The 16129-nt window shown below is 27.2% G+C and overlaps 2 protein-coding genes across 2 annotated transcripts; both read right to left on the bottom strand.

Moving 5' to 3' along the window:
• Positions 1-54: 54 nt before the first annotated feature.
• Positions 55-957, bottom strand: LOC113370266 (chymotrypsin-1-like). The gene has a single exon (XM_026610939.1). It carries the CDS (start codon positions 955-957, stop codon positions 55-57), a length of 903 nt encoding a protein of 300 aa, XP_026466724.1.
• Positions 958-3061: 2104 nt separating this feature from the next.
• Positions 3062-11820, bottom strand: LOC113370269 (MFS-type transporter SLC18B1-like). The gene is made up of 9 exons (XM_026610941.1): positions 11710-11820; positions 5629-5798; positions 5411-5558; positions 4286-4475; positions 4081-4221; positions 3847-4012; positions 3545-3640; positions 3302-3470; positions 3062-3187 (listed from the first exon to the last, which is right to left on the bottom strand). The coding sequence occupies exons 1-9, from the start codon at positions 11818-11820 to the stop codon at positions 3062-3064; spliced, it is 1317 nt and encodes a 438-aa protein (XP_026466726.1).
• Positions 11821-16129: the final 4309 nt, after the last annotated feature.

Raw genomic sequence — 16129 nt, forward strand, 5'->3', positions numbered from 1 at the left:
TTATAGTATGTATTGTTTTTATATTTTTGTAATTTTGAACAAAAGTCATCGATATTACAGATACTGCAAAAATATAGTCTTATTTATATTTAACAAAAGTGCAAAATAAAGTGACTTATAATATGTCGGAGACCCTGACTTCATTGTTTTTTTAATCCACTTTATATATTTATCAACACGTGTAAATACAATTGGCAGCATTGCGATATCAGGTTCTGCTGTGAAAGATGTTATTCCAACTTGATTTTCTCCACAAATCAGAGGACTTCCAGAATCACCTTTATATGCACCTTTTTCATAAAGATTTGAAAATGTGCAAACTTGTGTTTCTTTTATCTCTGTGCGTGAGTATCGTCTCCATTTTTGTCTGCAAGATGAATGAGATATCAAAGGTAGTTCAACAGATTTAAGAAAATTTGATCCATAATCATCATATTTAACTGAAGTCCGTCCCCAACCGATTGCAGTACATTCGTCATACTTTTCACTCAAGTCTATACGAGAATTTTTCATTGATGGTATGGGAGCTTGTTGCACATATTTGGTATATCGTAATGGACTTCTCAAGTAAACCATACCGATATCGTTTTGTTCTGATCCTGACACGTAATTTTCGTGAAGGATGCATTTCTTTCCTCTAATGGCTTGGGAATTTTTATCGCTTTTATAGCTTTCACAATTTCTAGATCCTGCAATTATTTTAAGTGATGGCACACACTTATTTAAATAACTTATATGATTTAGACAATGTGCTGCTGTCAATATCCAACGTCGACTCACAATTGATCCTCCACAAAAGTGCATTCCTTGTCTACGGAAAGAAACGATGAATGGATATTGGGTTATAGGCACTGTTTTTCCTCCAATTATGTAACCAGATCTATGACCAGTTGTATTAGTTGACAACACTTTGTGACAGTAGCAAGTGATTAATAGGATTAATGCATACTTGATCATTTTAGAAAATAATTTTGTTTTATTGTACTTGTATTAGACATTTGTTCAAAATGAGTAGGTTGTATGAAATTTATGCGAGAGGTTGGTCATTTTTTATTTTCACAAATTCAATGAATAAACATTATGTTATGTAACAATTCAGTGCTCAAAGTATAATAGAAACGCATTTTTTAATAAGCATGAAAAGTGATTTGTTTAAAAAATTTGAAAATCATATAAAGGAAACATTTGGCAACTATAATATATCTGAAGGGTTAATTAATAATAGTGCTAAATAATTAGCTTTACAGTTATTTACTAATTGCTGTCCTGGATCAGAATAACTAGCTAATTTTCAATGTCCTATCTCATACATGACAAATTTCAAATTAATTAAAACTCAATATAAATTTATATTTTCTATTTAATAAGTCAATAAACCTAACTATTCCAAACATCCTATATACATACATATCATCATTATTTCACAATTCCTTAAAATTACGTCTAAAAATGTTTTTGACTCTTACCTCTTAGAATATGAAAGCAAGTGAGAATTAAATTATAAATTATGCACGATTTGTCATTTTATCAAATATTTGGTACACAGCACAAAGTCACGAAAAGTTCGAAAGAACATCAGGCCAGGCAACTTTCCTGGTAAGTCTGCATCCTCATCGGCTCTACGGTTCCGTAGTAACTTCCTAGACTTAGACCAACTCCGTTTTCCAGCTTGAAGAAGAGGTCGTTGATGTTTACATCGGCACCGCTAAAAATAAGAAATATTGGGTAAATGAGTGATGCAAATTTTGGTAAAAGTCTATCGAAATGTAAGTTTCCAATGAAGATCGATATTGAATGTACTGTACTATGCAAATAAGTTGACCATTGTCTTTATGAGCAGCAATACCCCGTCACATTTTGGATCATTGATCTGATATCATTACTGCTCAATATCCAATTGGCTGAAGTGGACATGAAATCCTAAACCAGTCGTTTCTAAACCATGTAAACTATTGACAGTGGTTGCTAAACCACTAAACCATTAGTTACCACGCACTGGCTCAGTAAGTTAAAAATATAAAACAAAATTCTGTTTTATATCTGAACCAAACCTGATTTTGAGGAATTGAAACCATGAACTTACATTAATTTGAAACAAATATTGAATATTTACTAATTATTAATATTTATTAATTATTAGTATTTATTATCGAAATTAATTTAAGCAAACAAGTTATTGGCCTTAAGCACAAAGAAAGTGTAATTAAAAATTTTCAGCAAAAAGTTTTGCAACAGTATTAAAATAAAATATTTTTATTAGACTGGTCACAATTTTACTTTTTTACTTTTTTATATTTGTGAATATTTTTTGTTTTTTGTTCCTTTCATGCATTTTATTTTGATGAGTTATGCATATTAAAATGAATAAATGTTTTAATTTTAAAATATATTAATGTTATTGTGAATTCCAAAATTATTTCAGTATGATTATTTCAATATGAATGAAATGAAAGATGAGATGAATGATAAACATTTATTTAGTAATATATTATATATAACAAATATAGAAAGAACTATTTCTAAAAAAAACTATCAAATTAATCTGCTAGTATTCCTAATGATGCGGTGTATACATGGACCTGTCTCTTCTGTCGAAAATAAAAATATGAAATTATTAAAATGTAAGAATAAAATTGTAAATAATATGAAATTATTTAATGTAAGAATGTAGAAAAAAAATATTGTTAAAATTCTAATAAAATGATTATACTTTTATCTAATTTTTGCAAATCTTTATAAAAATTTGGCATTTGTGAGTAAATAATTGAATAATGAAAATGATCAATGAAATATTTTTTGAGTATTTTGAAATATTTTTACCTTGCCCATTGTCCTTGTAGATTTTTGTAACTATTAACACTATTACATGCTAGAAGTGAGTTCATGCCTCCTGGACGAGATTGTGGAGTTCCGTCAATGGTAATATTACCAGCAATAAGTTGTTTTAAACTGAAACAAATGAAAATGATCATCAATGAGAATCCAAATTAGCATAAGTATGATGAGTGTATAATATTTTAATTTAGTATGTTTTAGATGCAGAATTATTAATTCATTAAAACTACCTTCTTGTTGATCCACTCTCATTCAATAACAAACTCGTGGTACTTCTGCATGCAGATGGTGGAATTTCTTTGTATGGTCCTTGTTTTCTTTCAAGGCACAAGAATACAATCAAGGTGATAGCCTGTAAGTAGTAAAAAAAGTAATTTGATTCTATATCTCGAAAGTACCTTAGGAGACTTTTAGGAAATATTCTCGTATCATCTAGTTTCAAGTAAGTATTTCTTCTATAACTTACTACAAATCCATGTAGACCTATGACGAACAATGTAGAATTCCTGAAGCCAATACTGTCGAAAAGAGCGCCACTCACAGAAGGACCAACAAATGCTCCTAAGGCAAAAGTACTTGTCCATAAACCAGAAACTAAGCCGTAAGTTTCAATGTTGTTGGGAAGTCCACGAGCACTACAATTGGATTTGCGCAATTGAGGCAAAAAATAAATCAATTTATGGAATTTTGTATTTATATTGGTACTTACACTGATGTGTTCAAAGCGTCAGTGAAGGAAGCTACTAATTGTGCAGATATTCCTAAACCGTGAATTACCAGACCGATAATTATAGTAGTTAAAGATCTGAAAATAATTGGAATAGAATTAAGTAAAATATTTTGTATAAAAACTATACTCTTAAAAAATCTAAATTGGAAAAGAAAACTGGACTAATATAGATGTATGTGCGGTTTAAGGACTAAATCCAATTTTGTTCCTCTTGATAAATAATTTTCTGACAGTAGCAATTACCTACTAATAATTTTATTCAGAAGTCCATTATTACTTACGAAGTATATGGCAAGAATGGAAGAGGTCCTACAAGAGAAAATCCACTGGCAACTAAAATGCATCCAGCCAAAGAAGCAGTTTTTGGTCTCAAACCGCGATCGCACAGCCATCCCCAAACTGGAGCAGTAAGAGCATAGGTTCCACCGTTTACAATAAACATCATACCTAAAAAAATTTATTAGATTTGTAAGTTATACGAATAACTATGCAAAAATTCTAAAATGGACATTCACCTAAAACAATGGGCGATAATTCAAATTGTCTAAGATGTGGTTCCAATGTTGCCGATAAGAATCCAATTGATACACTGGTTGCAGCAATGCTCAGAGCGCAAACAATTACAGCAGGAATACGTAGAAGACTAACCATGGATGCTGAAAACATGATAAAAAGATAAAAATTGCCTCCAAATAGATTTGATTATATTATTATCCTTACATCCTTGGTCTGTAACATCAGATTCCGACGTTTGTTTGGGAAGAACCAAAGCAGTCATAACGGCAGCCAGGAAGAGTGCAGAACCCAAAACAGCGAATGGAGTGGTATATCCTCCGACTGAGTACAAGGCACCTCCTAATGTTGGTCCAACAATTAGTCCTAGCCCAAAGAAGGAATGACGCCTGATAAGCTGAAGAGTTGGAGAAAGAGATGAACAAAGAAAAAAGGAAGAAGAATAAGAAGAGGTAAGGAAGAAAAAAAAAAAAGAACAGGAAGAATAAGAAGAAAAAGAACAAAACAAACGGAAGGAAAGAACAAAAGAAAGAAAGAAAAAAAAAATAGAAAGAACTAAAAACAAAAAGAAAGAAAGAAGAACAAAAGAAAAAAAGAAGAACAGAAAGAAAAAAAGAACAGAAAGAAATAAAGAAGAGGATAGAAGGAGTAGGAGAATTGGAGAACATTTTTGTAACTAATTGATAGTGCCATAGATAAGGAAAAATATGAATAGTACTCCGGCGAAAATCTGTTTAATAAAATGTTAAAAGTACATTGAAGAAAATTTATTTGATAAGGAGTTATTTGTGTGGAATAAGTAATTACCCAAATTTCATTGAATTTTAAATATGAAATTACATTGAGATGAATTTAAATTACAATTTAGTGCATTGTTTTGACATTAGACAATATTTTGCACTTGAGACATCACAATTACGCAGATTCCAACCTAATTTTAATGAATGACGTCAATACAATATTTATAACAAGGCTATTAGAATTTGTATTGGTTTCGTATTAGAAACTAATCTTATATTTCATAGTTAGATTATGAAGTACCAATAGTAAGTAATTGTAAGTATAGTAAAAATTATAAAATGTGTGAAAGAATTCGATTTACATAAACAAATATTTATAATTAATTTAGTTGAAATGACTTGCATACATTTCACATTAAAAAAACAAATGGTCTTAATACATTCTAATAAATCGATTTGTGCATTACTACCATCAGGAATAAAATCGATGTTGAACACAATTTTTTGTAGAAGAACTTTGAATTACATTTTCTAGCAACTCTGCTAGTTATATTGAAATGAAAATAGTAAATATACATAATATGTTACTTACAAAAGTGGTAGCAACATTATCAGGAAATTCTCTGGCAATTATGGCAAAAGAGGCTGTGAGAAATGCAGCATTTCCCAAAGCTTCAACTATTCTTATAATGAAACTCAATGCTATGAATGGTATATGATCATCAATTCTCTCCAGAAATCTGGAAAACAAAATAGTTTAAAACAAAATCAACATATTAAATATATGTATGTAATTCATTTATTACTTACCCAAATAATATAGCACATGTACCCGTCGTAAAGATGCCTGCATTAAACAAAACTTTGGGTCCTATACGATTTAAATATTTACCATACACTGGACTAATTATAAATACTACAAGTTCAAATACTCCGAATACTAATCCATACTCCGTAGCCGTCGCTCCTTTCTTTTCAGCCTGAAAAAAAAATAAAAATTTAATTAGCTGTTGCTTAATTTTATAATTAAATTGCGAGTTCAATCTCCCAAAACCAGAACATGGTTCTGATTTCCGCATTTGATTTGTTACATCATATCAGTTCACAGTCTACTTCAAGTTCATAGTAAAATTGTAAACCAGTGAACCTCATCTTTTGTTATTGATATGGGAAGCCTAAAACTAGAATTGACTAGATTTTGTCATCTTGATTTAATTGCCACATACAAAGTGCGTCTTGATTATGTAGTTCAAATTTAATTGCATTTTTTATTAATGCTAGAACTAGATAAAGTCTATAAATAGGATTTTTATGTAACATCTTTCACTGTTAGAAAAAAAATTAAAAATATAAAGATACAGAACAAAATATTTTTAATTAATAATGCAATAGAAATGTTGATTAGTTGACTTCCCAAAGAAAGGTTGGTTTCAGCCAGGTTGCTAATTTTTTCTTCTCGACGTCATAAGCCATTCTGAATTTATTGACACCTGAGTTGAAATGTGTATATGAGCATGTATATGTATACATTTGTGTGTATGCCAAAATTGGACGTTTTTTCAGAAACGCTAAAAAATTTAATAGCCATTTGATACTGGGCATGGTGGTTAGTTTTGCATTGATTGACTGAGCTATTTCTTCACATATAACAATTTGCCTTATGGCGAAATTGCCACTTACACCTTTATTTAAATAATAGATTCAGTTTTCACCAAATATTGTAAAAAAATATTTGTTGATTAAAAAGTTATTCGCCTAGCTGAAGTTGCATTAAACATAATTCAAATTACAAGTTCAATTATTTATGCTGCAAGCATTAATCAATAATTATTTATGAATCACGAATGTTATTTTTGCATAAAAATGAATACTAAATATAATCTAGTTTGATAAGAAGAAACTGAAAAAAAAAATCGGCGTCCACTGATATTAATTGACCCATCATTGATAACTAACCCAAATAGTAAGGAGGCCATCACTTTCATCATAAATTGATTATATGCGTAGTAAGAATTGAAACAAAGTTGCTTTGGATATAGATGAGTATTGTTTTTTGTTGAATAATTGACAATTATATTAATATGTACAAAATCAAAGGTTTAGGTGGAATAATAAAAATCGTTTAAATAAAGACACTGCAAAAATACCTAATAACATTTGCTATATAAGATGCTGCAAAATATAAACTGTGCTACTAAATGTGACAAATGTGATGGTACTAAATATACAAAAATATTTACATATATTACCAATATGAATAAAATATTGAATGTACATTACATAAAAATCTAGTAAAATCCAAATATATACTGAACTAATTCAATTCGGATTTTGCATCATGATTTTTGCTGACCGAGCAAAGATCAAAAAACAAGTATCATTTGCGAAATTATATAACTTCCAATTTCCGACTTGTTTACTCAATTTTATGTATACATGTCGCCAAAATAAGTGCAAATTCTTATTTAGTGATCTATATTTATAAAATCTTATAAATAAATTTATAGTAAACAAAATCATAATTGATTATAGATATAAATAAATTTCTAATTAAAGTTTTCGTAACATATGTAAACAGATTTTAATTAAAGAAGAGAATTTGATTTAAATGATTGGTTTGGGTGAATATATCAGTGTTTTCTAGTAAAATAATAAAAATTAACATTTTTTAAAAAAATTGTCAAAAAAATGCAATGTACCACAGTTTAATATTTCACTATTTTTATGATAATTTGTAAGTGGCTAAATATTATATGAATATTGTACTTGGCATTATATAAATGAGAGTATATATTTCATTACTGATTATTATTTTGTAGTATTTTCGATATTTGATATTTATTAGTAATATCAAATTATTAAGGATTTCAAAAACAAAAAAAAAATACATTTAACAAAAAAATCATAATTTGGGAGCCGACGATATGTCCAGAATGTGGAGTGAGAAAACCCATAGCCAATATAATTTTTTTCTTGAAAAATCTGCTGAATAAGGTAAAAAACATAGAAAAAATGAATCAAATTACTAGTACTAACAAAAATAATAATTGCAACTTACTAATAAAGTAAAGTGATTTTGATTGTCCTTAAAATAAGTAAAAATAATTCAAGAATGGCCTAGATATTAGCAAATTCCTAGATTAAGCAAAAATACTGTACGTCTTCATATTACACTTCAGTAAAATAAAATAGCTTTTTTTTTTTAAATAATACACATTATAGACATGCATTTCATTTTTTATAACAAATTGACTATTGATTTGGATAATCATAACTAAGTTATAAATATTATGTAAAAATAAAAAATACTATGGTAGAAAGTGATACTGACCATACTGATACTGAAAAGTGATTTAATTAGTATAGAAATAAATTAGACTATGCATTGTCTAATATGAGTACACTTTTACGAAGTTGGTCATAACTCATAAGAAAAATTGAAATATTTATCGACCATAATACAATAAGGCAGTGGTTTCCAACCTTTTGCTCCAATAAAAAAACATGTTGCGTCTCCCTTAATTTTATAAATTACTTGACTGATATCAGAGCACAATCTAATATGCAATATTATGTAAAATATGAATATATATGAAAAAAGTATTTTTTGTTTTTTTTTAATATATTAAAAATTTTGGGTTATTTTGGAAAATATGGAAACCCTAAAGAGTGCACGCCCCACGGGTTGGAAACCACGGCAATAATAACTTGTTTTTGCATAGATTTATTGTGGATCAAAATAATATAATATGCTGGGTGTAAATGTAGAAGTAACTTTGCACAATTTAAATACTGTAACTCAAAAGGGCGACCTTAAGAGGTCCTTAAAACCACATTTTGATGTAAATGTATGACACTTATATAACTTTGCATTATTGTGCAGATTTTTTCACAAATGCTGGTTGTATGAAAAATATTGCAAAATTTATTATTTTGTAAATATTTGTACAATCACGGGTTTGCCTGCCAATAACACTAGATTGAAAAAATACATCACAACAGCTCGATGATACTAAGGGCAGTAATGATTGCTGTCCATAAAAAAATTTCTTAGTTGATTCTTATTAAAGAAATACTTTCCCGCTTTTCATATTCGCAATCAAATCACGTTATCTATTACAATCGCACAACTTTATCTTACAATTAAAAAGATAACCAGAATGTATGAATGAAACAAGATCATCATCATCATCAGCATCCGCTCGGCTGTTGTACATTGCTCCAGATCCGCCAAAGTGCGTAGTACGATGACAATTATTTATTCGGGGGTTTGACAAGATTTATTAACATCGGCATAGATAACGAATTTAACGACATTTAGAAGAAACAGGCGCCTATATGTATTCGATAACAAAATGTTTATTTACATTAGTCATTTGCGATAATCGTATTTAGCTGGTGTAGTGTGATTTCTAATTATACTAAACGTCTAGCAGCCTTATCTCTCGAACATATGTTTAGCTGCTGAAGTCAGACAAGGATGTATGATTATTATAAAAAAATGTTTACTAATATCTGAGAAATTTAGGTAGAGGAGTTATCAACATGTATAAATAAATTTAGCAAATTAATTTGACGTCTGTCTGGGTAGATATTTCTAGATTAATTAAAAAACTGTTTTCGGAAAAAGTTCATTGAATGCGAAATTAATCTAGGTCGAAGTAGTTTGGCGTAAACAAAATGTTGATTATGAATTTTTAATTTGGACGCTGGTAGCATTTGAATGAAATTGTAAATATTAGAATTTTGCCAATGTACATGTTAACAAAACCAATAAGAATCTTTAATAATCACATTTTTATGTAGTAATCTCCTGTAAGCACTTTTAGTTTGAACACATTCAAAAACTGTTCTTTAAAAAAAAATGCAACTCAACAATTATAATTTCTAGTAAGTCAAAATTACTAATTTTTGCAACAATGCCTTCAAAAAGCAATTTTAACGATATCGTGTTTTGAATCTAATTGTAAATGAAATTATGGTATGCTTTTTATCAAGCTGGTGAGATCGAACTCGGAAATATTAGACTATAGATACTTCACTAAAACAAATCCAAGGCTTAAATTGATGCATAATGTATTTAGTCAAAATTACTAATTTTTGCAGAAATGCATCCAAAATACAATTTTTGCTTAATATCGTGTTTTAGATTTAATCTTAAGAGAAAATCTGGTTTTACTACTGCTTTGTATCAAGCTGGTGAGATCGAACCCGGAACCAGCAAACTATAGGGACATAATTTACAAAATTTAATGAATTTAATAAAAGTACATAAGAAAATATATGTATCATCAATAACAAATTTGAAATATTTGAAGTAACTATTTTAAATTTTAACTCATTGAGATTTATATGAGTTGCATAATTTGCATAAAAATTGCATGTATTTGTCGAAGTGGCGATTCATCTAGAAAGTCATTTTTAATGAATAAATACATTTGCCATCTCTTATTAAAATATTTGATTTTAAATTTATAAATATATATATATATATATATATATATATTGGAAATAAAACATTAAAGTCTTGATTAACAAAAATAAATTATAACCGAAAAAAAAAATAAGATGAGTATCGAATAAAAACAGATCTAAAAATATTATTGTTCTAAATAATTATTTTGAACTCAAATATTTTGTACTACGACTATGAAGATTCATAAAAGTACCGTATTTTGTATGAAATACTGAAAATTTTAAGAAAACCGATTGATCAATAAAGTCACTAACAATATATCTCAATATCAATACTGAAGAAGTGAATTTGTTAAAATTCAACAATTTTTGAAACTAGTCCGTTACTGCAAACACTAATCCCCACAATTGAATATTGGGATTTTGGAAACCCTGAAGTCAGGAATTGTTTTTTCATAAACTAAAGTAAATTTTTAAATGGTAAATGTGTTCTAAATCTTAATCATTGTAATGTGATTAATTAGTATTATCACAAAACTAATACCGCATTTCTATTGTCTCGTCATTTAAAGTGTCAATTTCTTGAAGACAAATACGATCACAAATCAGAGTTATGTATGTGTGTGTATATATGTATATATATATATATATATATATATATATATAATATACGTGTGTACCTGAACAGGATTATGCATGAAAATTATAGAATATTAAATAGTTGACTGCCATAACCTTTAAGAACGTACTCCAATGTTGGAACCATATCGGAAGCAAATTATATATAGAACCAGGAAATGCAAATAATTATGCTTTTAAATCTGTGACACTGCATATAATTCAACAGATAGTGATTACACTACATCCGTAGTAAATATCTCAAAAAAGAAAGTGGATCTGTGCAGAATTGCAATTGGCGCTTAGATATGGTGACAAATTGTGTAAAATCGGGTGTTGAACTCAAAAAAAAGAAAAAAAAAATTAAAAAAATGTAAAAATGTTCTCAAAGGTAAAACGTTAACTTCTCACGGCAATTGAAAGTTGATATTAAAAATATTGAACAAAAACTATTGAAAATTAAATATTCTAATAAGATAATGCCAGTCCAGTTTGCACATTTATAAGCACTGGTACCTTGGTATCAATACGTATGTTACATAAACTACCTCGAACACAATGTAGATTTGTTATTCTCGTACAAACAAATTCGAGAAATCCAAATGGATTCACAGGATGTGCATCGAATTTATATCAATACGTATGATTGATTTCTTATAAACAAACCTTGCAAGTGTATCAATTGGACATCCGTGGAACTAATCAATACTTTTGAATACATAGTTTCTTTTATGAATAGGCAATGAGTATTATGATTAATATATTAATTCAATAAATAACTAATTAATTAACATCATAACTAATATAATAATTACATAAATTATTCATATTTAAATATATTTTTTATTATTTTCTTACCTCTTGTGGGTAGAATGGTGCCTGCAAGCTGACGCAAATGGCGTTGCAAAAATCAGCAATTCCTATGACGATCAGCGTCAACCACTGCCTTCTTGAAAAATTCAAAGCCATCTTCCTACTGTTTTACACTTTCAAAAAGTTCTTCAGAGTACTCTTTAATACTCCAATAAAAATAAATAAAATAAATAAAAATGCGTTTGCGATTTCAAAGGAATACTATAAAATATACGCGCGCAAAAATTATGTAGTCACAATTAATTAAGTATTATTTAAGAATATCTACGAGTCCTTTACTACACTTTAAGTCCGTTTACCTCACTAATCGCGCGCGTTAAAAGTTCATAAAACCGTGGATCACGTGGAAAAGTTGCTCATGTGTTGGATGACCAAATACTTCTCATAGAAAAATTTCCTGTTATTCATGATGGCGCATTTTCTACAAAGTCCTTTCTACTATTATAACTCACTGCACAGGATTACCTCGACATGTGAACAGGAAGAAGGAAGTCTTGAGCACCACAACTGTTCCTTGGAACGAACGAATTTGTACTGATTTTTTGAGAGGACGATTGATCATCGGCAACCCGGGCAGTGTGCAAGCGACATCTGGACACTGTGTCGTCTAGCCAGGGTTGCTTGTTTTTCATTGGTCGCATAATCTACAATGTGTCGAAGGTCAGACTGATCAGTGAAGTTGACTGAGGAAGATCCAGGCACCAGGGGTGAGAAGAACCGAACACATTTTTTGGATAAATTTTATAAAAATTAATATGCAGATTGAGGAGGAAGGCCAATTCAATAAAAAGTAATTTGAGATAAATATTAATATTTTACTTCTGTATTTTTAGAAGAACCGAACACATTTTTTGGACAAATTTTATAAAAGTTAATATGCAGATTCTGGAGGAAGTCAGATTCATTCAGAAGTAATTTATGAGAAATATTACTTCTGCATTTTTATAAAACATAAATATTTTTTATCAGTATAACTGGCAATGCTGAAATTTAAAACTGTTCTTTAAGTCAAAAAAATGAAATATTATATTTGAATTATGACTAGTTCAAATCTTAACCATTATCAAGTGATTTATTGCACTATAACTGTACTATTTATTTACAATTTGAAGTTTATTAAAGTGCAAATTAATAATAATTAATATTAACAATAAAGAGATTTTATATAAAACATTATATTGAGTGCTATCTTCAATCACTAATTCCCAAAAAATCTAGGTGATTAAAAAAGAATAGAAATTTAAAATTCAAATAAAAAAGATAATACATATAAAGTGTAGATACATAAATTAAACCAATATTAAATATATCTATAATTGAATAATCATATGATATATTATTTATTATATTAGTTTTTTTTTAAATATTAATAAGGTTACCAAGTGAATATATACAGTATGTATAAATATTTTGTATGATTTTTCATACCTCTGTCTAATTAAAACCTAGAAAAAATATATTATACTTATAAGTAAATAAAAAATTTCTCAATAATAAAAATTGCAACAAGATTCTAATGAGACAATCTGGACTTATCAGATTCTAATAAGACTACATTGCCAAATTCCAATAAGACTACATTGCCAGATTCTAATAAGACTCAAGATTGCTTATGTACAGTTTTTGATTTGATCACATTTAGTATATTTTTATAAAGGATATTAATTGCAAAATAATGATTTAAAAATATATCTATACTTTCCATTATATTTAATTCAAAATTGATATTATTATTTGAATCTTACATACAAGGAAAAACCTGCAAAAGACTTAATTTTTGGCAATTATAAGCAGAAACTTATTTTTTAATATTATTAGAATGCTAAATTTAATAACGGTGATAAATTTTACTGTATTATTTATTATTTACTTTATTATTCATTTCAACACCATTTATTAATTCTTATGCAGTAATATTAAATAATCACATAGATTTACTATATTATTATTGAAATTTATGGCTTTAATTATTGTGCAATTATGATTATGAAAAATTTATATTATTAATGAATTAATGAAACAGCAATTAAATAAATATAACCTTTTGACATTTGATTTAAATATTTATATTTACAAAGTGCCTAATTAAAAATAAATACTTTATAAGTGAAAAAAATTGTCATTTGAAAAGCAATTCAATTATAAAGATATATTTCACCTGAGTATTATTTATTTCATCTCATCCTTTAAACTGTGAAAATATTTAGTACACTTCTTACAAAAAATAAGATTTAATTATGATATGATTATTATTATATTGAATTATATTATTAATATATTGAATTTATTAGTATTGTTTTTAAATAAAATTTTTGAATTCTTATTTTAACCCAAAACTTTTTTTCAAAAAATTTATATAAAAATGCATTTCCAAACCCTATCACACGAGGATGATAATAGAAGAGACAGCAATTCAAAATATTTTCGTATTATTTTTACACTTTGTATGCATATGACTTTTGAGTTTCTTGTAATCGTTATAATTCCATTAAATTATTATCGTGCACGCATAGTGATATATCGATTTTTATTTATCTATAATTGCTAAATTATTTTTAATAATTTTTATAGACAGAATTTTTATTGAATTTTAATGATGCCAATTGTCAATGTTGGTAATACAATCTTGATGTAAAATATTTTAGTAAATTTCAGTACGATTTTAATATATCTCTTTCAATGAAGTAGTATTGTATCTGCAACGTAATGGCGTCAAGGTAAAATAATAATTTTAATATTTGTTTCTAAATAAAATTTATATAAAAAAAATTCTTCATTTTTATTTTCACATTTTTATATGCCTAAATATAAGTTAAAATTTAATTTTAATAAAAATATCTTTATATCTATCTCTAAAAATTATTATATAAAATTAACAGTATTTTACCCATGTTTTAGATGACTAGGAGTTTCATATTTTTGTATATTTCAATTACATTAGTGAACAATATATAGGTATTATTAAACAAGAATCCATTTTAAATTATTATATTATTATATTATTTATTATTATTATATCTAAGTATTTATATCCTAAGAATTCAAGTAAATATTTAAAAGAAGCAGTAGACATAAAAAAATCATTTTCATAATTAAATATTTTTTATTAGTATTCGCCAGTATTACGTTTTTCTGACATTGTGCATTATTTTGGGATAAGAATGATTTTTTGGGAAATTTTAATTCAATTTAATTATTTAAATGTCAATGAATTTCTACATATAGTATTTCCACCTTTAGAAATATTTAAACAAAGTTGTTTGAAAATAAACTACTTTGTTTTAAAACTATGAGATCTGATTGCTATTGAAAATAAAAAATTAAAAAAAAAAAAAATATGAGATATAAAAACAAATGTTTTATGCTAATAGCAGCCTAACTGCAAGACAATTTTGATTTATAATTTGCTTTTATGCCCTATAGCAATTAAATTATTATTTTTAACTAGTTTTTAAACATCTGAAACATAAAAAACCCATTTCAGATATCTTGTGCATAAGTATTATTACATTTATAATATATAGATATTTAGGGGCTATTTTTCCAATAAAAAAATGTTATGTTACGAGTATGAGTATGAATTTTACTTCAAATCTGCTTCTAAAACATAACCTACAAAAGGCACAAATGTCAAATAACAATTTTTTAGGTGCGACTGAAAATTGTTGCCAAAACCTAGGTTTCGTATCCGCACACATGTACACACACTTACATACATAAATACATTTTTTCTAAGGTGTACTAAAATATTCAGAAACGTAAAGATATAAACAAATCATTTTTGGTGTTTTTGCAATCACTATAATTTAGAAATATTATACATATATTATGGAGAAATTACAAAATTCAGTACAATATATAACGCATTCAATAACACAAAATTACATAATACAGAATGTAAAAATATTATTTAATTACATAGAATAAAATCACTAATGGATAATATCCTAATCTAGCCAATTTTTTAATGGGACAATTTCTATATTTTTTCATAGTAAATTATCAAAATATGTTAGTTAATTTAATGCTTTTTTGTAGTATTATTATATTATATTTTTTATTATTATTATATATTATTATTATTATTAATTACTACTTTTGTTATCTTTATTTATTCTTATTTAGTTTATTCTTTTTAGTTTATATACATTAGCATAGCAGCTCATGGAATGTAATTACTGTTCTGGTTGCTGTATAATAATAAATGAATAAAAAAAATAGAATAAGGTAATATAAAGAAAAGAAATAAAAAAAGGTCATCTTGAGCAGATGGACATTATTTGATGAAACATTATATTATATAAAACGTAATATATTACTCTAAACAATTTTTATTCTATGACTCTTCTCTGTTGCTAGGCAGCACTTGTTACCCCCGTCCCCCACTACTTTTTAATTCCAAACC

The sequence above is a fragment of the Ctenocephalides felis genome, unplaced genomic scaffold (genome assembly GCF_003426905.1).
Source record: "Ctenocephalides felis isolate EL2017-DRISC unplaced genomic scaffold, ASM342690v1 CF-g0.4_SCAFFOLD_01492, whole genome shotgun sequence".
Classification (NCBI taxonomy): domain Eukaryota; kingdom Metazoa; phylum Arthropoda; class Insecta; order Siphonaptera; family Pulicidae; genus Ctenocephalides; species Ctenocephalides felis.